The sequence below is a fragment of the Chaetura pelagica genome, unplaced genomic scaffold (assembly GCF_000747805.2).
Source record: "Chaetura pelagica isolate M959 unplaced genomic scaffold, ChaPel_1.0 scaffold10, whole genome shotgun sequence".
Classification (NCBI taxonomy): Eukaryota; Metazoa; Chordata; class Aves; order Apodiformes; family Apodidae; genus Chaetura; species Chaetura pelagica.
In genome coordinates, this window is record NW_009952263.1 from 1,937,220 (window position 1) to 1,963,367 (window position 26,148).

Here is a 26,148-nt window from a genome sequence, read left to right on the forward strand (position 1 = left end):
TCCATCCTCTGTCCAAATCCCTGAAGCTAAAATTACAACAAGGGAAAACTTTCATTACCAGGGAGCTTGTTTAATGTATTTAAGTTACTTCATGATTCGCTGAAGATGAAACTTGCCCACCTACCTGAAAATCAGAATACAGGAATTATAAGGTATTTGGGGGCTATTTTAGCTCAGCATTTGTTTTCTCACCCTATTTGCTTCCAGTAAAATATCTGGTAAACAATTTATATTCTTAGTGAAGTATATTTTTATCAGTAAGACACACTTCTAAAAGTTAAAGTGTTCTGTTCTGCAGAGTAGTCATAGAAACTATCCTGTTGTGCTGGAAGAGGGATGGTGTTTCTCTGATAACTGCTCACCCCATGTGCTTTAAAATGGCATACTTATGGAAACGTTATTTTGAAAAGTGCAAAGAGAAGTCTGTGGGTTTTTTTTAATAGCACATGAAAACGTGATAAAACATTGCCAAGAAGGATCTTCCCTTATAAACTCCAATAATTAGGTACGTTTGTACTCTGACATGCCAAGTGGTTTTTATCTCCTGTTGGAAAACACTCAATTACAGTTGCATAGTCCAGAAGTTACTGGTAAAAAAATTGGTGATTAATTTCAATAAATGCAATCAAACTTTTGCTAAAGGTTTCCAGACATCATTCTATGATAGCATCTTTCACTTTGTTTTTAGAATTTGCCTTCATAAAGTAGTTGGCATATAAATTCAAAGTAATTTAAAATTGAATATAATTTGTCTGAAAGTTTTGGAGTTAGATTGAAAATATATGTGGAATTCAATAGCTAGTAAGTGTTAGTGCTTAAAGAAAGCTTTGGTTATTGCTTCTTTGTTCCTATATTTGAGACAAAAACTGAACATCAGGAAGAGTGGGAAACATTTTCAGTAAATAATTTTTTAGGGTTTTTTCCTCACTGGAACATCTTTAGGTATTCATCTTCAAATCAAGATATGGTACCAACTCTTAATATTTGTGAGACTCACTCTTAGATGAACCTGAAAACAATCTTAGGCAGAACTTTGGGCTTTATGTGTTGTTTCTCAATTTTGCCTTACTATTGTGACTTGAAAAGTTATCTGCTGGGATTTAGAGAATGCACTAAGTAACAGGGGAAAAATATTAATGTCTGTTACTAAACAGGATTTTTTTTTTCTTCTTTTTTTAAGTGAGTTAGTGGATGGCTGAAAATTGGCTTCACCATTGAGTTGCAGAAATGTTTTGCTGCTTGAGAACCGTGAGGAGGTATTGCATGTTGCTGACCTAATTTACCTTTAGCATATGTTTAAATGTTTGCCTAAGGCTTGCATATATGTGAAACTGGTTTGGTATTTTTCTTTAATGCTTATTTCTTTGGCTCTCTCATCTCAACAGCTTGATGTTTTCAACAGCTCATCCACAGTTGAAAATCCCCAAAAGCCATACACTTGTCCTCAAGTGAGATATTAAAAAGCCTCTCAACAAAACAAGGGTTTTAAAATAGCTTACTTATGAGAAAGTGGTAATCTAAATCTGAATATTACATGACATATATTACTGCATTATTGAGTTATTAAAGCTCAGTGTTTCAAAAGGAGTTAATATATCTGCAATAATGAGCTTAATTTAACAAAGCTTTTCAGTGCCAAAGCTATAAGCCAAAAAGTTAAACTTCAGAGAGATGTGAAGTAAAAGTAAAAAGAAAGCTGAAGTGAATTACTTAATCAATAAATTAAATCTGTCCTAGAGTACGATTGCATAATGTGTTCTAGTGAAGATTGTGTTTCATGTCTTTCATGAAGCAGAGATGGCTGTCCTCGAGGTGATTTTGACCTTGCTTTTAATACGAAGCCCTTCTGTGCTCTTCAGATCTTAGTGAAGCTCTTGGAACTATCCTTGCTCCTTGTGAGCAAAGCCATCATAATCTTTCTTGCTTTTTCTCTCTCTAAATTCATTTTAATTAATGTATTTTGTCACTTCACTTGAAGGATGCCACAGACAGAGTTCTGTCTTTCACCTTCAGTAAATGAATTCTTCCTTCTGTCACACAGACTAACTTTGGCCTTTGAGCGTTTCTCTTTTAAGCAAGTTCAAAATAGACGTTTGGCTGGAATCCTGAGCCTTCCTGCTAGCACGACAGTGTTGTTTAGATACAAAACAAGGGAACTAAAATTAACCATACTTGGCCATTTTGCTTGTAGAATGCCAGATGGAAGTTTATGATTAATAAACTTTGAAGTATGATTAATAGTTTCCAGGTATGTTGGAACTTTTTTCCTAACTTCTGGAAACGGCATGCAATGTAGCTCAAGAGTGGATGTGGGAAATATTGTATGAATAAGGTGAGGAGAGCACTGAGCTCCTTCCTTCCTACTAGCAGAGCTGGGTGTAGGAGGATGTGGGTTTCTTGTATGGCTGTTAATCAAAACTGCTATCAGACAGGTAGCTGATTAATTTGCTTTTTTTTTTTTCCCCTTTCTTGGAAATTATTTTTTTTGCTTTGTGTCCACTTGCTAAAAAAGAAGTCTCTATGTTTTTTCCTCAGCAAGACAACTGTTCTGGTGTTTCCAGATCCAAAATGGTAAAACATATGACCAAGTGGACTTTTACCCAGTGTCTTTTGCTTCCTTTCTTCCCAGGTCAGGTAGAATTATTTTTTTCCTGCATCACTGAGCAACTCTGGTATGTTCTTGTCATTGAGAACTTCTGCTCTTCATAAAAACCTGATATTGCTGTGTTACTTCAACATCTGCTATTTTGAATAGTATAATGGGCTATACTGATGACTAGTCTTAGAGGCTTTCTCAGATGCAGCCAGGAAGGAGGTAGAAGTGTTTGTCAGTGATGCATTTTATCTTTTTTTTAATCTTCCATTTAATCTGCACTCATGAAAATTGCTTTTAGTCATAGTGGTTTGAAATTTCATCAGCCATCTTACATTACAGGTTTTCCATCCAAATTCTCTACGAAAACTTCTCCTGTTCTCAGCAAGCTGACTTTTAAGACCTACTAATTAAATATGTGCCCACCTCTTAGCCAGAAAACATTAGCTTTAACTGCTTTCATGTTTCTAATTGAAGAGCTGGAAAGGTTGACAGAAAAAAGGTAGAGCAGGGGTCATTGTGTCTGCTTGACAACTCAACTGTTGTCAAGTAAATACTCTACCATTTGCTAAAAGAAAAATACCGCCTATTATCTGAGTACAAGTTTGGGGATTTTTCAATTTTGTTGTTGTTAATGGAAGCAGTCAGGAAATAGTCCCACGTGTTTCTGTGTCCAGGACATTTAATTGGTCTAGGATGCTGAACAAATAAGTCTTTGTAAAACAGTCTTGCTTACTCTTATTAAGAAAAATTTACTAGTTTTTTGTCACCTGGAAGCAGCTTTGCCTCCAGTTTGCCATCCAGTTTTCCTATTTAGGGCTTGCAATTTGAATGATTCTGTGAGGAGCTGAACAGCATCGTATTACTTAACAGAGGAGAATCTGTCCTTCTGAGGTGCAAACTTAAATGAACATTGATCACAGAGAAAATGGTTGGCCTGTTGAATTTGTTAGCCTGTGAAATCAGCTGAAGGAGAATACTCCTAAATTTACTAAGTAAAGGGAAGAAAAGAACTGTCTTTTTACTTGATGTCTCCTACAGAAGAGTATGTTTGGAAAGTAGATTAATTTATTTTTTTAATGTACACAAGTGTGTGGACCTCAATCTAATGCATAACTTATATTGGTTGAATTGTGATTATTATTCCTGGGTAAAATTTAGTATACTTTTGGCACTGCTTGAAAAATAAATGGGTTTTGCTTTTAACCTGGAAGTTCAAAAGTATGTAAGAGTTAGTTTTTAAAAGCAACTTCAGCAATTGCTGCAAAAAATACCACTAAAGCCAGTCTTGATCATTCCAGCTACTTGACTGGGTTTTTTTTCTTGTTTGAGCCTGTGTTGAGAAAATAGAGGGAAAAGTTACTGTACTCTTTTTCATGTCTTCAGTCAACCATTAGCACCCATCATCTCAAACCTGTTGGATTGCTCTGTGTAAATACAGCCCTGTGAATCCCAAAGGGGAAAATGAGCACTCAGACTTCTTATACCAGTTTTAAATTATGATACTTTGAACTGTGAATGTTTATTTCATTCTGTCACATTCTAATGTAGTTTATATCAGTTTGTCACTTGATTGGTTGCATCATACATAAACATTTTATTACTTTACTAGGTTATGTCTTGAGAAGATGCTGCTACAGTGTGTTCTTCAGTCAAGAACTTTGTCAGGAGCTGATGCTATCAATGCTCTGAGGCCTTTCTATTTTGCTGTGCATCCAGATTTCTTTGGCCAGCATCCCAAAGAAAGGGTAAAAATCTTTTTGTGTGCTTTCTTTGTAAATGTCATACATCAAAGATGAAAATTGACTGGTTTTCCTCCTGTCAGAGAAACAAAAGTAGTATTGGAATTGAAAACTGTTGTTTCCAGAGAACCAAAAGATGCACTTTCTTTGTTTCTAACAAGAATGAATCCCTTAAGCATCCATCAGTTGTTATTCATATTTTCTGTTTAATTCTTACAAAGAAAATACTGAATCCTTCCAGTCTAATTTATAATACATATTGCTTGCTTTATCACTTTGAAATGCTGTGCATTGTATTTGAATCAATGGATTTCTCTAAGCTTGAAAGCCTTAAAAGTGGTGTCTTGACATGTACAAGAATGTACAAATATGTACATCATACCATTTATTAATGCAAGATAATTATTCATTTATGCAGATAATATGAACTATATCACTACTTGTTGAGAGCAGCTGGCAATTTGTAAAAACTAATTGTGCATGTAAGATTAAAAGGTTTAGATGAAAAATGGACAAATTAGTAATACGTACTTTTTTTTTAAAAAAAGGAAGTAAATGAAAACTCTCTGAAGAGGTTAAATGGCTACTTGGAGAATCTACAAAAACCAGGATTTCGCTCCCTTAAGCCAACTCGGCTTACTTTTTATGTGAGAGAAAGAGACCCAAACTCTTCTAATGTTCAAGAATCCTTCAGTGCTTCAGGTGCTTCTATATTGTGCAGAATCTATTATTCTTGTGCAGTCATAATGACTTTTCAGCTGAATAAAATCCTGTCATACCATGAAAATATGTATTAAGTCAGACAGGTAGGACCATCCCAAGTAATTAAATATCTTTAGCTTTAAAAAGCATTGAAAGAATGAGGAATTATGAAGTTGAGGTCAAGCTACAATACGAGGAAGTAAAAAACATAGGTTGATGTAAATGATAATGTTTCTGCTTTTAATACCTATGTCACTTTTAACTGGAACAACAGTTGAGTGCTTGTTTTCATTGCAGATAATGTCATACACAATGTCAGAGTGGGGTGGGGTCAGTAGGAACTCATCCTCTAAGCAGAAGTTGTATAGTATCTGAAGTTTTGATTTACCACATTGTCTCTTGGCTTTTGGACTACAGAAAATATTGCTTAGTTTAGAATATTGCTTGTGATTACTTTTATTCTATGTACTTGTCACTGATGTACAGATAGGCCTCATCTGACAGATGAGTTATGTTCTGTATCCTGGTGGTCAAAGCACTTGAGCAAATTGTGGTGGACCCTAGTGCTAGAAAACAAAATCATGCTGCTTTTCAAGAAAATAGCAGTGTTACATCCAGTCTTCTACAAATAACAGTTCAACTGGCAGCTGTGTTCTGCTCTGCACTCTAATGCTTTCTTGCTTTCTAATGGGGGAGTTAGACCAAATAGCTAAGTGGTGAGACTTAACTGTAGGCAGTGTGCAAATGTAATGCTTTGTTCTGAAGCTGCTGTCCAGAGCCTGTGAAGAGCTGTTGTAGTACTGCATTTCTGCAGTAAATGATATCCAAAACAATGCTAAGTAATAACAGGAACAGAACTGTTGGACAAAACTGCCACTGCTGAAGTGAAAGCATCCTTTTTTTGGGTTAAAGGGATAACTTTTTTTTGGCTACTTCATCTGTAGCTAGGTTTCAGCTTTGTCCAAGGATTCGGATATTTAAAACGGCTCTGTTTATATTTCTGGGTTTGTAACAGTTTTAAAGGCTAAACTGTACGTGAATTTTGCAGTGAGTATTGAAATAATATAATAATTTCCAACTCTGTGCACATTGTTTGGGTTCTTGTAAGATGAGAGAAACATGAATGCATTTTAAATAATTTTAATTAAGTAATGCTAATTTTGTGGGATTTGCATTTTGCAGGGTTTCGTGCAGTCAGTATTACACTACATACTAGGGATCTCCTGAGCACGGTATTAGATATTCTCAACTCATGCAGTTTATCAACGGAGCATATTCAGAATTTGAATGTGAACTCTCAGTCCCACAAGGAAGCAAAAAGCACAGTGAACAGGCCTATCAAGTGGGATAAGACTTACTATTCATTTACTGGATTCAAGGATCCCGAGGAGGAACTAGAACAAGCCCAGAGAATGGAAACAACTTTAATGTATGTAAGGTTTTTATTTAACTGATGATTTGTAACCTAAATTTGTCTTAGTCTTAATGCTGAATTTTTTAAAGGCAATCAATAAACATTCTGAACAGTACAAAACTTTATTGTCCAGCATGTAATTCTGTCACACTTTTTATAATTAAAGAGAGTTCAGATGAGCTCCTGGGATAATTATGGTGCCAGCTAAGCTGAGGCATTCTTGTCTCTGTAGCCAGCATTCATGTTTGGCCAATCTAATTTTTGTTGTTCTAATTTTTCAATTTTGTGGAATATCAGTGGTGATTCGGAAGGAGACAGACTCCTTACTTCTTACAGGACTTTTATAATACCAACCTATATGGCTATTAACTTTGTGATCATGAAATACTAGCAATATTCTGTTGGGAGTGGGAGATCATACATGTAAACTAAGGTTAGAATGGTTTAATTTTCCAGATATCTTAGTGATGTGCTTTTGATGTTCAGCATACCAACCTTTATATTTAAATTTAGAACTAAACTTGCATTAAATGCATCTTGTTATGTATTAGGAGTTGGTTTATCATAAATTCTATATGTACTCATTTTGGGGAAGGGTAAAAAATACTACCTTAAACTTTTTTGTAATGATGAGACTTCAGTGCCATTTAAAATAAATGTAAAACTGTGGTGGTACCTCTCATCCTGCCTAGCACATCACAAGTAAAACTACTGTAATATATGCTACTGTAAAAAAACTTAGCTGAATTTTAACAGTATTTTTACTTATTTTTGGCACAAACAAGTTACATATTAACAGTCCGCATTTAATACCTAGCCATTTGGCATTCAGGCTCTCTTATTGCTTCTGAGTTTGAATTTTTCTACTTAGAGTACATTATGAGAACAGCAGTATTTGTAAAAATAAGCATATGAAAGTAAGTTTATGCTGTGAACAAAGGCTAAATCTCTTAAAGAGTAGCTTTTTCCTAGGAATGGAATGACGTATTTATTGAAGGTATTAGATGTACTCCCATGAGTCATGTTTGCCTGGTTGTGATTATTGACAAAAGAACTGTAAAACTTTGACCTACTTAATCTGTGTTCGTCCCAGCTCTCTAAGAGTTACCTAACTTGGCCCTTATGTGATAATTTACTGTGATCACTTTGGTAGGTGTTTTTTTTGTTTGTTTTTAAAGGCAGATGCGTGGGAACTTCTTTTATTAATGCACTAAGGCCTGAAGCTGCCACCCTAAATCACACTAATCTGCTGCTCTACATCATTCACACCTCTAAGTCTTAGAGTGTAACACTGTCAGCTTCTTTTGGTTCTGTTTGATTCCCTAGTTCTTTGTTTTTATTTGTAGAAATCCTATGGTGAAGCATTTAGCAATTTCAGTTTCTGTCCTCTACTTTTAAAAAATCCATTCACCTGGTAGCTTGAATAAAATGTTAATGGTAACAATAAAAATGCAGTTAGTTGTACTTCTTGCATGAAAGATAACACAGCATGCCTCCACTCTTGGATTTTTTTTCCTCCTCTTCTTTCAGATCCTGGCTAGATGATAATGAAGCAAGTGCAGTAAAAAAGCTGAAAAAGAGTTTGCCACTTAGAAAAGAACTAGAACGTTTAAAATTTGAACTCTGTCATCAGCTTCAGCTCTCAGATATCAGGTAAATAAATTAGATTGGTTGGGCTTAAATTAAGACAGTTAAAGCAAGAAGGTGTTGTGTAATGCTACACCATCAGCTTTAAAGGCTATTCCAGCAAAACAGCTACATTTCATATATGTGAAAGTGTTACTGCACTGAATAATATTTTTGTAGAATTCTGTTGGGACAAAAGTTTCCTGTTATAATCTGCTCAAAAAGACCTAGTATTTTTAACTAAAAACATAGGCTTCCGTTGCAACAAACATATAAGCACGTGAAATAGGACCTGTGCATATGCATTAGTTTGGGTGTTTTGCTGGATAAAATGTTTTTTTCCTGAATTCCGGTGTATATCCACAAAGGTAACTAGAGTGGTGGTGAAATGCAACTTTGCACATGGTGCACACTGACATCCTGTAAAGGCTTATTAAAAATGTTGTTATTTCTAGTGTCTTGCTTCACACACTCTGGAGCAGGGAGAGGATTTTTTTTTATTATTATTTTTTGCTTGAAAGGGCTGCGTATGGTTGGTGATCTTGATTCTTCAGAATATTTTCCAGGAAACAGTATATTATTCTTTTTTTTTTTTTAATTTTGAGCCTTCAATCAAGGATGTTCTAAAGCAGCATATTTGGGATGGGAAATGGCAGGGAATGTATTAAATAATAGAAAAATAAACTTTGGGGCATTATTTCAAGGGCTAGTCTATTAAGTTGTTTCAACCAGAAAAGATATAACTGGAGCTTCTGAATTATACTTTTGTTCCTTTCACCCTGTAGAAGACCCTGGCTTCCTTTAAGTTGAGACCAGTTTGGTTTTTTTTAACACAATTTCTAATCCTCTGCAACTGTGCCAGTGGTGAGGGTTTTTAAGTTTCTAAAGTGCTCTTCAGTATTAAGTGCATAGGTTTGGTTTTATTAATGGCTTGTATTTAATTTTCTTATAGTTTGTGCTTTTAAAATACACTAGAGCTGTTGTGTTCCATGAAGACTTACTAACCTTCCAAGAGTTGTATTGTCATAATTCAGAAAAGACTGTGAGTGTCAGAAATCTGACAAGCTTCTTAATAGGACTACTGCTATTACTACTTGTGATCCTGCAGCCTAATGCTAGTGTGTTTACAGAGGTATGAAAAAATAAGGGGGTCATTTGCTTTATTCTATGCAAAGGTTTAGGACAGCTGAAGAGACAGTAGTATCTATAAGCCACCTTCTTGCATTCCTGTCTGGTGCTGCTGAAAGCAAAGTGATATTGCTAGGTAACAGTAAATGGTAATTGTAATTACTTGCATTGTAATAGATTGGATTGCCTCATAAGCTCTGTGGTGTAGGGCCATCCTCTGCATCCCAGAGTGGTTTTTTGACAGGTTTCCCTAAATGAAGTGTTGTGGGTTGACCTGAGGCAGCATCTCTGCAGCCACACGGCTGTTCAGTCATACACTCCTGGTGGGGTGGGAGGAAGAGAATAAATAGGAAGAGCAAAAGCAAGAAAACTTGTGGATCAAGGTAGAAGTTTAGTAGGTGAAGTGAAGCAAAACTATGTGTTGAGATAAAGCAAAAAGGAGGAACTCATTCACCCCTCCCCATTGGCAGGTAGTTGTTTAGCCCCTTCTGGAAAAGCAGGACCTCAACATTTGTGGTGCTTGCTCAGGAAACCAAACACCATAGCCACGAGGGTCCCCCCTTCCTCCTTTTTTTCCCTGAGCACGGATTGCTGAGAATGGCATTGTATGGCGTGGAATATCCCTTTGGTCAGCTGGAGTTACCTGTTCTGGCTGTGTCCCCTCCCAGCTTCTTGCTCACCCCAGCTCACTTGCTGGTGGAGGGAGATAGAGTGGGAAGAAAATGCAAAAACCTGAATTCTCTGCCAGCACTGCACAACAGACAAAACAGTGGTGCATTATCAACACTGTTCTGTACAAAACACAGGGAGGCTGGGAAGAAAAATATCTTCATCCCAGTCAGACCCAGTATAATAAGCAAATGATAACATCCCGTTTTGAGACAGTTTTATATCAACTAGAAGTTTGCAAAAAGATATAATTTTTCAATACACTGGGACAACTTTACAATTTAAATGCTTTTTGAAACTTAGTTTATTCTGTCTGTGGTGGAAGAGATACCAAAACTGTATAGTGAAGTCACCAATGTAATGCCTAGTTCCTGTATGGTTTAACAAAAATTACTCCTAAATAAAATATTAATATATATAGCAACTTGCCACGGAAATCATGGTAATATTTTGGGCTACAAATTCAAAAGAAAAGACTGCTTCTCTAGGCAAACATTGCAAAGGGTACGAACAGAAACTGATTCTACACGTCTGATCCAAATACTGGGTTGTCTGTCACTATTTACATACTAACCCCCTTCTTATTGGGCAGAGGGATCTGCAAGTTCTGCCCTCTCTCTCATGTTTTGTATCTGTTTTTCCTGTATCTGTTTTTATTCCTTTTTTATTTTTGGCGCTCACTTTAAGAAAGACTGAAATTTCAGTTAGGCTTGTTATCTGATTAAATGACGTACGACTCAGGCAGCTTTTCAGTAGGCCTTTGCTTTTATTACTGTTGGAGTGGTATTTTGTTGGAGTAGTTTGTGTTAAAAGGCTTTCAGCTGCATTTCAAATTCTGTCATTTTCTCTTTTTTTATGATGCTGAGAATGAAATGCTTTCAATTTTATTTGTATTTAGGTGGCAGAGAAGCTGGGGTATTGCTCACCGCTGTAGCCAACTACACAGTCTAGGTCGCTTAGTCCAACAGAGACCTGAAATATTAAAGAATGTTAAAGGTATTTTTGTTGCTTGTTTCATATATCCTAGTATAGTATTGGTTCAAAGATGAGAAAGAATGTTGTGTGACAAGTGAGTTCTAGTTCTTTTCACAAATGCTTTTGATAACTGGAAAAGCAAACCTGCCAGGCTTACTGAAAAACTGGTAAGAACTTAGATTTTAAGCTATTAGGTGTTTTTTGAAGTGGCCTTTCCTTATAGTGTATTCACTACACTCAGCTTCTCTTTTACTGTAATAAATACAAACTGAGTTGAAGGCACTAGACTTAATACTAATAACGGAAGTAAAAAATTCAGACTGAACCACTGGAAGGTTGCAATAGCTTGTTACCTGTAGTTAGATTAAAAAGAAAAATTTGAGTAGCTCTCTAAAGGAATACTTAGAATACTTTTTAAATAGTGTTGTTGTCTCTTACCACGCATGTTCCATAGAATACCTATGTTAAAGTCTGTATTATCTCAGGCAAAATGAGAACATTCTGTAAACCTGACTTGCCATTCCTCTCATACAGCTGTTTGTGGCAGCCAGGATGTGTTTCCTCTAATAGTAACCACATTTATGCATGTCTGCAGGTACTCAGTTTTGAGTGGCTTTCATTTGAGGGTTCACCTAATCCTTTGTCAAAAGACAAGAGTGGGTAGGATAAGTAGTAGTAGTTTTAAATTGTATCAGGTTTCAAATTCATTTCTTTACCTAAGCGTGCTAAGGTTTTTAAGTGCTAAAGAAGTCTGTCTTCTGAACCTGTTGTAGTCTCCATCTTTGAAGATTTTTAATAATATACTGGCCAAATACCTGTCAGTAATTATACAGATACAGTTGATCTTGCCTTGGGGTACAAAGATGGATGAGATGCCTTGAAGTCACTGTTCATCTTTCCTAAGGATTTTGGAAAAAATATTTTCGGGAGCAAGAGCTTCTATTTAAGCCAGGCTTTGTAGATTAACACATGACAAGTCATGAGGACTTCTGTGGAAGCTTATTTTGATAAATAATTTTCTGTGCTTTTTACCCCAAAGAATTCTTGAGGTTCTTTATGCTGGACTTAAAAAAAATATACTTGGGCTAAAAACTGATTGGTCTCCTCAAAAGTAAGCCTAGTATTATCCTTTTATGTTGCCCCTCTTCTTTCTTTAAAAAAAGAGAAAAAAACCCTAATGTTAAAGCATTTCTTACAGCTTGCATGTTGCAGAGAGTTCTGTGGAAGTTCTGTTGAATGGCTGTGCTAATAGTTCTTTGACAAACCTTTGCCTTATTTAGATATACTTTAAGTATAGAGCTTGTATTTCCTACTGTATGTGTGATGTGTACAGATTATTTGAATACACTGTCTCCTGAGATTTTTTGTATTTTAAAAGTAGTCTTTGTAAGAAACAAGTCCAATTAACTGAAAAATCTGTCAAGTTTAAACAGGGAGAAGGCAAATACTAGGTAAGGTTTGTATGAAAGAATTATTGAACTGGAGTTTTCAAGAACCACTCTTTCAAATTTTGAGAATAACAAAAGCACCTACATGTGTGTTTGTGCTGCAGAAATGTGTAGCTTGTGACATGTTGTTAGCATAGTTGAGATGTAAAGAATTTTAAGAATAATTGCTATAATCCACATTGGTAAAGCACTTTGTTCAATCTTTAGGACGCACAGTGGTATTTACAGATCGTTCAGGTATGAGTGCAGCAGGTCACATAATGCTGGGGACCATGGATGTTCACCATCACTGGACCAAAGTAAGATGTCAAAGTAAACCATGATGCCTCCTGTAATGAGACTGTTTTTTAAACAGTAACCAAAATATTAATTGGTGCAGATTAATTACTGATGAGTAATTTAAAGCAAACACATAGCTACTCTATTGAGCATAACTGTGTACATTGTATTCTAAATTTAATCCTGTGATATGTTGTTACTAATAAAAATCTTTGTCACCTCTTCTGCTTTCACTAACAAAGCAGCCCTACCCCTGATGTGATATAAAGGAAACTAATTTTCTACACAGTGTTCCAGGCTATGCAGCGAGCACTGATCATGCAGTGAGCCACAAAGATCATCTCCATGAAGAATTTAGGAATTCTATTAAGATTTTGGTTTTTTAAATGGGACTTAAGGAAGTTGTGAAGTGACGGTTTCAGTCAGAGGCTCCTGACCAACCCTCTTACTCCACTTAGTTCTTTTAGACAGATAATGTGGATTTTGCCTAAGTCTGTCTTTAGTGACTGTGTGAATTCTGCTGCTGCTTGTGTAAAGTTCAGAGCTGGCAAGCTTTATGGCATCCTAAATGATAAAGTATTATATGCAAAGGTCTGCAAACAAAATACATAGTGGGATCCGCATGTCACTTCTGACAGTTTTCTTGAATCTTGTTTGTTGAAATATTATTTATAGTTCTATCAAAAAATACTTAATTATGAATGAGATAATTGGTAGAATTTCATAAGTGAGAATTTTATCCTGCTAGAGTATAACACTATTCTATTTCTGTATTCCAGTCAATGAGTACGTTGAACATTTAGCACTCAATCCAACACTTTTTCTGGTGGCTGTTTGAATTTTTCCCTATGTATTTCACTTAGGGAGAAAAACCATGGTTTGTTAGTGTGAATGATTCACACAGAACTTAAACTGAGAAACTAGAATTTAATGCAAAACTTGATATAAATACACTGAGGTTTGAGCGTGTTAATTGTCATTGGGTTAAGAGTGTCCTGATTAGTACTAAAATAAACACTCTCTTCCTTGAAAAGTGAAATGCTTCCTCTCTCTTTGCTGAGAGGTTTTCTGAAGGGGTCATATATCTGCACAAGGTATTGTGCAGATGGGACAATGTGTAGTTAGTTGTGGTGATGGTATTTGCTTTGGAAGACAAAAAAAGGCTTTTGTTTTAAAATGCCCTGATGGTCATGTTTATTGATATACAGAAAAAGTAAATTAAAATCTTCTTGAGATTTGTTAGCTGCATAGTTTTTAGAAAGCAGAAATTTTTATCCAGTTCTAACTCATTTTAAAAAGCAATCCTAAGTGCTATTATTTTTGTTGCTAATTATTAGAAAAATGAAGCAGTAGAATAGTATCCAAGTCAGTCTGTAGAATGGTTGGTGAGAGGTACAATATTTAGAGGATTTCTGCAGTTTTTCTCTATAAGAAATGCAAATGCTGAACCAGTGGATTGTATTGTGCCAAAAACTGTTCTGATCCTGCTATTGGCTCAGGTTTCTAAAGGGATTATTCTGAAATCACTTGGCTTGTTCCAGCAGCAGGTTTTTTTGTTTGTTTTTGTTTGTTTTTTGTATTAAAAACTATGTTATAGTAATAACTGAGTAGATGGTAAGTAAAGGTTACTACTACAGACTGCCTCTTTTCACTTTTGTTGCCCTCTTTCAGCCTTCTCCCTGTCACACCTTCTATGTCTTGACTCAGGTCTGATCACTTAACCTTTTCTGGTATAGGTTTTGTAGATGAGAGGTGTGGTACCTTCCTTCTTTTTCCTCTCAAGACAAGTTAGGGTATCATCCAAGCCTTTGGAAGGAACTAGTTTCAGCAACAGGGACTTCTTTTTTGAGAATGGATATGAACTAGACTGCCACAAGTACTTTGACTGTATGTAGAATAACTCCACAACTATAACTGTGGTAATAAACATTGCATATAGGCATCATTGTAATTTAATAATTTTTTTAATCTGAGACTGTTAATTTCTGTACATATAAAGAGGCCATCCATCAATCTTATTATGGCCTTTTGGTGCCTTCAGAGTATAGATACTGAAAATATTTGTAAGCTTATTCCTTGATATCTTGCCCTAAAACATACATGCTTGACATTTCTGATTTTTTTTTGTCTGTTTTATTCCACTCCCCCCTGGGTTCTATGTTTGCATTGTTAAATATCTCTTCTTTTATAGTTTCTTGTTATTTTTTTTCATGTCTTAAAATCAGCTTTTATGCTTTGTAACATAGGAAATGTTTGTGTGTGTACACAGATTTTTGAGAGATTGCCTAATTATTATAGTCTTCAGAAAAGGCTGCTGTTGTTGGAAGATCGCATAAGCCAGCTTCTGGGAGGCATACAAGTAATATATATTGAAGAACTGCAACCCCTGTTGACTCTAGAAGAGTACTACGAGACTCTCGACTCCTTCTATAATAGATTACGTGACAGTCGACTACCTTTTCATCCTCGCAGTCTGCGAGGCTTACAAATGGTTCTGGAAAGGTAGGTATTTGCAGGGAAGGTTTCTTTCTTTTAAGGCTTTTACCTTTTTTGTTTTGTTACACTGATTATCGTTCTCACTAAGAAGAAAACTGTTACAATCTTGGTTTTTCATTATCAGTCTTTGTTTCTAAAGTTTTTAAGTGCCTTTTTATGGGTTAAGAAGAAATCAGATTGAAGAAAATCCTGCTTAATTTCATTCAAGTTGAAGTCCTGTTTTTAAAGGGTGCAAGATTAAATCTAAGATTTTGTGCTGTCCGGTCAACACTCAATTGTGTATGATGGTGCTGCTATTTATACTTTTCAAGTATTGTTTAATGTAGTTTAAATGTAGTTTTTAAATGTAGTTTTTAAATAGTTTGATGGATGATGTTTCTCTATTCTCATGAACCAAACTTGACTAATTTTTTACCAATTATTCTGATGATTATTATATTATTATATTCTTTTATCTTCAGAATTCAGTCTGACAGTAATTAATTTAAATGCATAAAAAAGATACCTTCTTTTTTACTTCCATCATGTTCATTAGTGACAGATACGCACCAAGATTACATGAATATGGGCACTTCACGATCCCAACGGTCTGTGATCCAGCAACTCTTCAATGGTTTATTTTTGCCAAAGCACAGGAAGCAAGAGAGAATCTGAAAAGAAAGGAGGAGTAAGTGTTCATGTGTCTCGATACATTTAGCTCATTAAAATCTTTGCGTGTCATATGCTTTATTTGGAAGGGGACAACTTTGAAGAATGTATCCATGCTCTTTTAGTGGAAAAACCCTTCTGTTTATAAAATAGGTCTTCGTCTGTCAGCTTTACTAAGTAAAACGTTTCATTGTTCAGTGAATGCAGTTGTTAGAAAATACCCATCCTTCACCTTGTAGAAACAGTTGTACTTTATTCAGCAACAAAAGGTCTTAGCTTATAAGAAAAAGTTGTGTAATTTTTTTATAATTACTTCCCCAAAGGAGAGATGGGGTTTTTTTTAAGGCAAACACCTTTTTATTTAATAAAAAAAGCAAAAAACTATTGATGTTACTGGTACAGTGACAAGAAAGAGTAAAATCTAAACTAAAAATAACCTGCTAGAGAATTATTATTTCTAGTTGTGTGTCAGTTGGTTGAGGTGAAGATTAGTTAGCACCCAACAAGGCTGTCAGGATTTTACCTGGAATCGACAATTAAACCAGCAACAATAAAACTATCAATTCCCTCTCCCTCCCACCCAGCTAGGGAAGGAGAGAGAAAAATAGGATAGAGACTTTCTGGATTAAAACTAAACTAGACAGTTTTAATTAAATACTAAGGATGAAAGAAAATATGTACAATTATAGAATCAGAGAACCATTCAGGTTGGAAAAGACCCTTGGGATCAAGGGTCCAACCATCATCCCTACTCTACAAAGTTCTCCCCTAAACCATATCCACCAATGCCACACCCAGACAACCCTTAAACATACCCAGGGATGGTGACTCAACCACCTCCCTGGGCAGCCTATTCCAGTATCTGACCATTCTTTCTGTGATTTTTTTTTTTCCTAATGTCCAGTCTAAGCCTGCCCTGTTGCAGCTTGAAGCCATTCCCTCTTGTTCTGTCGCTAAGTACCTGCGAAAAAAAAACCAGCACCAACCTCTCTACTATGACCTTTCAGGTAGTTGTAGAGACTGATGAGATCTCCTCTTCCTCAAACTAAACATTCCCAGCTCCTTCAAGTGTTCTTCATAAGATTTATTCTCTAGGCCCTTCACCAGCTTCATTGCCCGTCTCTGTACTCGCTCTGACACCTTTATCTCTCTTGAATTGAGGTGCCCAAAATTGGACACAGTATTCCAGGTGTGGCCTCACCAGTGCTGAGTACAGGGGGACAATCACCTCTACTTCTGCTGGTCACACTTATTTCTGTTTACGTAAAAATCTTTACTATGCAGCGCCACCCTACAGATCAGTATGAAAACCCCTGTTACCTCTACATATCTTATCACATGATAGATTATGGCTTTGGCTATAGTCATGTTGATAAGCCATAAAAGAATGACAAGAGCAGCTACACAGAGTGGTATTATTCCAGCTGCATAGTACATGTATGATTGCATGTTGGGGGAAAAAGGTCCAGCAAAAACATTGCAGAAAGTGTCTGCTCAGTTCTTAGCCCATCAACATGTTCAGCAGAAGCGTTGTCCATAGGTATCTGAGGGGGTGGTCCTCCCATCAGAAGTGAAATTTTAAATGTTCACCAGTTAGTCAGAATGTATAGCCTGGGCTTAAGATACAGCCCCACGTTGGGTGCCAATAAATTATTGTCATGGTTTGACTTAGGATGGGCAATTAAATCACCGACAATAAAGCTCTCAATTCCCTCTCCCTCCCACCCAGGTAGGTACTTGCTGCTAGTTTAAAGAGTTCACTGAAAGAAAAAAAAATAATCAGTAAAAGGAAAGTTAGCTTAATCTTTGCCCAAGCCAAGACACAAGGGGAAGAAAAAAATTTGGGATATAATTATGAGAGAAATACCTCCTTGGTATTCTTTCACAGATGCGAGTGAGGTGAGACAGCTGACAATAGTGAGTCATATAGTACCATGATATTAAGTCCATGACTTGTAATATCCATCGTAACTGTAGATTTTGTTCTTGACCTTGTTTTATGTGTCTTTGAGAATTAAGAGCATGAAGTAGAAATTCTGGTTATATTTTGAATAAAGTACTGTGATAGGTAACTGGGCATTATTGCTCTTTTAAAGGTTGTTGCTGCAAGTTTATTTTTCTGCTTTGGAAAGCTTCTAATGACTTGTTGAAATATCACAGTATCATGAGCATATATGTGATGTATAGATCCAGGGTTTTTTTGTGAAGGTTATTTTAGGCCTGAGTCTTACTGAAGGCTTTATGGTTTTGGCTGTGTTAAGACCTGATTACTTGAGAGGATGTATTTTGGAGATGGAATTCAGTAAAACATGGAGGCTTGTTGGAATTTCTCCATACCCCTAGCGCAGCTTCGAAGTTATAGCTATTCAGCAGTTGTATTGCAAAAATAATCTCTGTGTAGCTATCCATATGTGACTGCTGGGCAAGTACTGTCTGTAGAAGTTGGGAGAGATGTTGTAGCAAATAATCTTGCATCTGGGTAACTCGCTCTCCAAAAAAATCTCACACTACCTCACATTATAAAGACACTAATCCAGGGCAGCTGTGGGGCTCCCCTTAGAGTATAAGCAGCTGTGTTGTAAGAATGTGAGAGCCAAGCTAGTATCTCGGCTCTTATGTTGTGTGTTGGAGGATTGCTGGTTTATATGATATAAAGAACTACACTGGGCTATAATGAAGATCTGTGCCCATCATCCTTTAGCTTATGAGAAGGCCATATGAACAGGGCAAAAATATGGTGGTTTTTTTTTTTAACTTGGTATTCCTTTCCAGTTTCTGACTGACTGCACTTGAGAAAATACTTGGAGCTGGAAACAGTATCTCATGTTAAGAGCATTCAATAAATCATCTTTCTTTCCCCTCTTAATTGTGTAGATATTTACTCTTTATCGCTCCAAAATATTCCAGAACAGCAAATTGCACAGTTCAGTTGCACATAGGATGTGTACAGATCATGTCTTTTAGACCCACAGGTTGGTGGTTTAATTTGTCATTCTCTTGTTCTTGTGCTGTAGGAAATAAGAAAGAGTCATTCTGTATTTATCGCCTCCACTTTTTTATGTGGATATGTCCTATTTCCCATTACCTGTTATTGGAGCTGAAAATTCCTTTTCCACTTTAATGCTTCCTTGAACAGAACCCATTCTGTACTTCGGATTTTCCTTAGCCTCCTGTGATTGTTAAAGGGGCCTTGAGATCAAGGAAGATTTTTTGGGATGCACTGGATTTACTTTGCACATGCAGATGAATGTTTTACATGCAGTAAATAGTGTAGCATAGCTGGAATTCTGTATGATCTGATACACAGAGGAGTTAAAACCCTGCTGCTCTAGAAAATTGTCTTATCTGTGTGGATAATGTCAGTCTTATAATAATGCAGGATTTAGTATGAATCTCCTTCCCCTTCCCTTGCTTTTGTAAAGTACCAGTTTTGTATTGTGATAGAGGTGTAAGCCTCCTTGTAGAAGTGACTAAAAATGAACCTGCAGTTCTTCCTCTGTGCAGCTAATTTTATATCCTTCAAGGGAGCCTGAGGTTTCACAGAGCAGGAGATCTTGGTGCTCAGGTATTAGAGAATTTGCTCAGAAAGGCAGTGTGGATTTGGTCAGTAGAGAGATCAGGCTTGCCCCTGGTTAACTCATTGGCCCAGGTTATTCCTGGCTGCCTGAGCTGGGCAGTGCCTCAGCAGAGCATATATAGTGCCACGCAAGTACATAGAGATCCCTTACTGAGCTCTGGAAAGAGTGATGTTGAGCCCCTACACACATGTTTTCGCACAAGTCAAATAGTCTCAGTAGCTGTGTCTGTGCTTAGCTTGGGCTGGTTCACGTCCCAGTGGCTCTGCAAATGTGCTACTGCTCCGCAGCTCCTGCCCAGTTTAGCACAGGCTCTGCGTTGTCAGGCAGCAGTGGTGCTGTTTCTGTAGCTAAGTTGGCTCTGGAAGAAGTATAGCTATGTTAATATGGCACAGTGCCTGAGCTGGCAAGGCTTGCTGAACCGGACCTGTCTCTGCATCAGATGATCAGTCACAGTTCCAGGGACTATTCATTCTGCACAAACTTTATTTTTTTCCATTCAGCCCAAACCACATGGCAAACTCAAGCTACTTAAAAAATAATCTGTGAGCTATGAATTCAATATTCATAGAATCATTTGGGTTGGAAAAGACCTTTTAAGATCAAGTCCATGCATCAGGTGACTGTACCAGTCATCAATTGTTTTTGGTAACATGCAGAGTAATGGTCTTAGTTAAGAGTAGATACTAATATTATTTTATTTTTAAAGGTAGCACTTTCCAGGTTATTTAAGTACTTTCATTCCTTACACCAGAAATGGAGCCTCATAGGATTTTTATTTTTGTAGTTTTCCCTGTTATCTGGCAAACAAAAAAATGTTCATGATGCAGGCTTTCAAATGTGACTCTATGCATGCTGTTGCCCACAGTCATGGGAACATGTTCAGTCTGGCCTCTGAGATAGACATGGGTATCAGCCTGCACAAAAATCTCAGCTGTACTACAGCTGTACATGAAGTGACACCTTTGTTTACCTTCATATAACCTACAAATAGACTTATTTCAAGCATTTATTTGAGATGCTAAGTTGTTATTTTGTCACTGCATGTTGTCTTTGTTTGCTAGGATGATGGTTACAGAAAAAGAGCTAATTGATACTTCCACTGAGAAATTTTCTTTGGATCGGCTCTATAAGGAACCCAGCGTCTCCAGTGCTCAGATGATAGATTGTTGTAAGCGACTGCTGGAGGAATCGTTGCCGTACCTACAAGGCATGCACCTTTGCATTTCCCATTTCTACTCTGTGCTGCAGGATGGAGACCTGTGTATACCTTGGAACTGGAAAAACTGAGGACATATCTGATAATCAGATGAATTGCTTATTTTCTGTAAGAGGCTATGAATATGAATGTTTTTAAGAGTAAATTATTTAAATCTGTATTTTGATATCAGTATTCAACCCACAAATTTTTGTTCTAGCTGCTGCTCAAAAAGGATTGAAGTCCTAGACAATTTGCACAGTGCACAGTATTGCCAGTTCTGGGAAAGACATCTGTACATTCTCCATACTCTGCTGTAGGAGTCCCAATGTATGGTAGCAGTTTTGAAACTGCATTTTTGTAGTGAGTTATGAAAAATACATTAAATTGCAAGTCTGCAAAACTGCACGTGTGTATTTTTAATATACATTAATATTGCCAGATAAATCATCTTAAATAGTGTACTACTCAAACTGGACATTTCATGTTATCTTAAGGGATTCATTGAATGCAGAAGTTGAGTCCATAAGTTATCTAGTGGCAATATTGCACTTCATTTTTCTACCAATTGCTGAATTTAAAAAAAAAAAAGACAAGGGAAAAAATATCAGAGTATTTCTACTTTCCAGAAGAAAACGGTACATTAACTTGGTCTCTACTGAAGAGTTTCATATGCTGGCCCAGTATTTGTTGCCTTAGAATTTCAAAATATGCTAGTTGTACTGTCTACAATTACTTTAAAGGAGATGTTACTCTGTTTTCTGGCACTCCCTCCATAAATGCAGACAATCCTCTTCACATACGCTGTAACAGATTGCAAATCCCATTCACAGCACTTACAACCTGAGTAGTTTAATGTGACATCTAAGTGAAGGAAGCATTGATCTCTGTGGGATTATCTGCAAGAGAAAGTACTTCTCACTGAGAGCAGCGAGTTTGCAGTAAGGCAAATGTGTGGATCCTTAGTGGTACTTTATTCCTTGGGGAAAAAAAAAAAAAAGAAATAAAGTGTGAATGTATGTCAGCACTTTCATATTTGGGTTGCTACTTTTCAAAATATTTTTTTGCAAAGAACCACTTGTTTTAATGTTTCTGAACTTTAATTCACCTATGAAAACTGGTTAAAAAAAAAAAGGAATTGTCAAATGCTTACTTGCCTTGTATTTATATTTGTATTGAGCAGAGAAATTGTTGTGGTTCTCTGTCTTGTTATAAGGCTCAGCATCAAATTGTTTGTTATGTTGCCAAACGAATTCCCCACTGTGATCTCAAACATGTCTGTTTTAAAACATCAAGACAGAAGCTTTCTCAGACCTTTAATTCAGCCAGATTGCTAGCAATTCCTCTCTAGGTTCTGAAGAGAAGTCAGTAGTTTCTTCTAAGTAGTTAACTTCATTGCACATTACTTCGCCTCGCTCTGTCTAGCAGCGATGATACTGTCTGTGTCCCACTTGTAATAGGTGAATGCGCTGGTCCTGTCACCTGTAGCTCGGCAATGTTCCCTGTAACAACTCTTTGAAAGCAGAGTGTCTTCAGGAAAAAAGGTGGGTGTAGTAATTGTTCTCTTGCCTGCCTTGAATGAGCCCTTACAGATCTTCAGGCAAGAAGCAGCGGTCCAGCTTGGCTGTAGAGGAGGGTGAAAAAGTCTGAGGGAAGGTGAGTAGACTTCATCAAGCGCCTGATGCACTTCTCTGAGGACTGACGCTGGGGTCACAGAAAGTAGTGACTAGGCTTAGGGACCTTCTCCTTGTAGTGTAGAGAAGAGGACTAGAACTGGCTGGAGGAGGACATGCAAGCTGAAAAGAGCCTTTATGAAGTAAGATCATGGGATGCTTCTGCAAATAAAATAGAGCAGTGGAGAACCTGACTTGGAACAGGGGTTGGAGTAGGCAAGGGCAAGCAAGAGGGAATGGGACTGAGTTTAAATCTGGAAGCAGTGAAAATAGTAACTGTTGAATATTTCTAGTCTGGGATAGATCTGAAGATTCTCACTGTTCCTTCTAAGGGAAAGTAGCCAAAATCTTCTGGTAAAATGTTTCAGCCATCAAAGAGTGGCACAGCTACCTCCAGCCTGGGGTCTGTGCAGTAAGGTGAAGAGTTCCAGTCCTCCTGCTATCCCACCAGAGAGGTGATCAGCTCAGGTGCCAGGGGGGTGGCCCTTGCCTTTTTAGGGTTTGTTTTCCTGAGTTTTGAAGATGATGCATGTCAAAATGTTTAAAACTGCTGAGAAGTTGAGCAATATAAAAATTAAGGTTGTATATAGGTCCATAATTCAGTATGGTATGGTCTGGGTCCTGATGAGTGATGTTGTACTGCACTTTCTGTAGTTCAGTTTTACTGCAGAATGGTTGAGTTAACTATACAAACATAACAGGCCTCCCAGCAATTTTTAACAGAAAAGCCGTATGTACATGTTCGATTTAATGTACATGTTGTAGGTATTTAACAAGTTTGACTTATCTTGAAGACTGTCCCAAAAATAATAGAATTCTCCATTCAGATAGGTGTGTGGGGGTTATAATCTGTCACAATTATATTTTGCTTTCTGACATTTTAATGAGGTAGAAGGAAGAAAAAGGCGTAGAACTCGAAAAGCCTTATGATGGAGTGGAAGTAGACAATAACTTTAAACTTTTGTCTGTTTTTAAGCTGTGCAGGACACCTCAAATTCTGTGGAACAGACTCTGCTGTCAGCTCATTGTGGAAATAGTTTTTAGTAATATTAACATCTACTTTAGTTTTATTCAGTACATAATTCCTGCTTGCTCTGTGGCCAACAACCAAAAACGTGCTTGCTGTAAGGTTTCAAAAAGTGTTCTTTTTAAAAAACAAATCCTAATATTAAACTAGGTGGAGTTGATGTCTTGCTGTTTTAATCATTATTTTTGGTTTATGTTTGAGTTTTTCTCCTCCAGCTTAGATATTTGCTGCAAACATTTGAAAGATAAGAACCTCTACCAGTGATCAAAGACTTGAAATGTGCACTAGTCATCTGTCATGAGTCAATAAACCGTGATGCCCAGATCGTGTCATTCAGCCTCTAAGAATGGTTTAGTATTTTAGTGCAGCTGCCAGAAGGAAATTCAATGCTAGATTCTATGCTAGAATCAAAGAGATGGGGTCTTAATATAAAATCTACCACCTTAGCAACTTATTTTGATGCCGTTTAATACTGTGACCTTGAGATGCGCGCATTGTCAAACAGCAATTTCCATTTTGTCAGGTGTCGGCATAATGCTTTACAGTTTCAGTTCTGTATGAATTCTAGTGTTACAGGCTCCTGCCTGTGTTCTAACAACTTGATCTGTGATATTTATTCATAAGAGCTGTATATGAAAATTGCATGAAATTGTGTGAAACTATGCCAATTTTGTCATTGTTCTTCTGGCTATTAGCTGCTGTGATAGTCTCAGAGACTAATAGGCTTGTATTTGTGTTTTATAAGACATTCAAAATGTTGATAATGGATCTTGAGAAATACTTTAAAAATGGGAAAATCTAGAGATTAAAACTCATGTTTCAAAGCTGATGTATGCAAAACTTATCAGAATCATAGATTTACAGAATGCTTTGCCTTGGAAGGGAGCTTAAAGATCACGTAGTTCCAATCCTCCTCCGTTGGACAGGGACACCTCCAACCAGGTTGCTCAAAGCGCTGTCCCACCTGGCCTTGAACACTTCCAGGGATGGGGCATCCACAGCTTCCCTGGGAAACCTGTTCCAATGTCTCATCACCCTCATAATGAGGAATTTCTTCCTAATGTCTGGCTTATATCTCCCCTCTTCCAGTTTGAAGCCATTACCACTTGTTCTGTCACTACGTGTCCTTGTAAAAAGTCCCTTCCCAGCTTTCCTGTAGCCCCTTCAGGTCCTGGAAGGCCACTTAAAGGTCTCACCAGAGCCTTCTCCAGGATGAACAGCTCCAACTCTCAGCCTGTGTTGTTATGAGAACTGCTCCAGCCCTCGGATCGTCTTTGTGATACTAACTTTGAAGTTAGTATCACAAAGAACATAAATTTCATCATCTAGTTTGTGTACATTACAGCTGTAAACAAACTGAAAGAAACTGAAATTTTAGAGCTTTTTAATTTAGAGCTGGCTTTCTGAGCATACATAGTATTTGAACAGGGTTATCTCTGTGATTCCTTGGGTGTATGCATGTACTGGATGTGTGTAGTGCATGTGTCCAAAGATGAGACTTTCCTAATATTTCTTTAGAAGCTTCAACAGTATACAGATTAGTAACAGAGCAGGGCAGTTTAAAGGGTAAGTAAATAAAAAGCAGCCTAGCTGAAAACGAGAAAACACAGCTGTAAACACAGTAAAAATGTTAATTTACAGATCTCAGTGATGGAGATTGTGCTTTTCTGATGCATATAAATAATAGAATAATTTTACTTAAAAATTGGAAATTGAAAGCTGGGATCTTGCCTCTGCATGGAAAAAATGTTTGGGTATCTCCCCAGAAGGCCCTGTTTAAACTACAATATACTGAAGTAACAGAAAAATTATCCTGATTTTGCAGTTTGTCCTTTTCAGCTGTGTAGTCCTTACACGATTGCTTAAATGCTGAATAATTTAGTACTTCATTTTTACTAAATCCTCCAGAGGGGCACTGTGTGTCTAAGTAGCCAGACTGATTGATAATGATCTCGGTGATGTCTTTAAAACAAAGCAAACAAAAAGAAAAAAAAAAAAAAACAAACTTTTGAAGATATTTTATTTAGTAGAGCTGAAATGCAGTATTTTCTTGCCAGCTTTTACATTCTGAAAGTGTCTTTTCTCTTATGTTCTTTTTCCATAGCTTTTGGCTATTGTGTGTCTCCATATTTTAGCAAGTTTATTTTTTTTAAGTCTTTTGCTTTTTCTAATGTGTTTAGCAAAAGAACACAGGTTTAAATGGGCCCCACCTCTGCTGTGGGCTGTGCTAACTACAGAACCCCCAAACATGCCTGAAATTGAGCTGCTTAACCTCCTTGTAATCTTCTTTAGGGTTTCAACAGGGAATAAGATTTCAGAAAAGTTAGAGCAGCCAAAGTTTGTGCAAAATGTAGCATCTGCAATGACAACATGAAACGGTGTTTAACATCAAGGTTAGATAAAAAGAACAGAGTTATAATTTTATTCTTTGTTTACTTTCAGCATCCCTTCTCAGCTGCTCAGCAGAACCCAAGGCAATTTGATGTAGCCTAAGATAACCAGTCAGCTTTAATTTATTTTTAATTGTTTCTCTTCAATCATCTGCTTTATCATTTGATTTTCATATGCTGCAGGAGCATAGCTGAGAGCAGTCAGCTAATGCCTGTGGTAGCTGTGTGCATCCTCTCATCCTCTCTCTGTAATGGGATATCCTGGGACCACTTGCTATAAAAGCAGCAATCGGATGAGAACCTGATGTCCTCCCTCAAGACTGCTCTGTGATCTCGTGGCCACAGTTCAAGATCAAGGTGTTTCCTTGATAGTGCTTTGTCCCACCCACACATTATTTTGCCCATCAGTCTGTCATGCTCCTGGGAACCTCTCATTCTGGGTTGGTTTTTTTCTTTAATGGGATGTTTCAAGTTCATCGACTCAGTGGGTCATAGTTGTAGGCTGAGTTTTGTAATCCTGCTTGTGTTACAATCCAAGAGCATGAGGAACTCCTGTTTTTCAGCT

The 26,148-nt window shown here is 37.0% G+C and overlaps 1 protein-coding gene across 1 annotated transcript; it reads left to right on the forward strand.

The window, feature by feature from the left end:
- The first annotated feature begins 1,183 nt into the window (after nt 1-1,183).
- TCAIM (T cell activation inhibitor, mitochondrial) lies at nt 1,184-20,896 on the forward strand. The gene is made up of 10 exons (XM_010007494.1): nt 1,184-1,256; nt 4,206-4,341; nt 4,884-5,037; nt 6,220-6,466; nt 7,982-8,104; nt 10,773-10,870; nt 12,505-12,596; nt 14,846-15,078; nt 15,608-15,739; nt 20,360-20,896. The coding sequence occupies exons 1-10, from the start codon at nt 1,228-1,230 to the stop codon at nt 20,583-20,585; spliced, it is 1,470 nt and encodes a 489-aa protein (XP_010005796.1). The 5' UTR covers nt 1,184-1,227; the 3' UTR covers nt 20,586-20,896.
- Nucleotides 20,897-26,148: the final 5,252 nt, after the last annotated feature.

Bases quoted from the DNA above. Each gene is read 5' to 3' on its own strand.
- TCAIM (XM_010007494.1), top strand. From the start codon at position 1,228: ATGTTTTGCTGCTTGAGAACCGTGAGGAG. The intron at 1,257-4,205 runs GTATTGCATGTT...TTACTTTACTAG, and splicing joins TGCTTGAGAACCGTGAGGAG to GTTATGTCTTGAGAAGATGC. The intron at 4,342-4,883 runs GTAAAAATCTTT...TTTTAAAAAAAG, and splicing joins GCCAGCATCCCAAAGAAAGG to GAAGTAAATGAAAACTCTCT.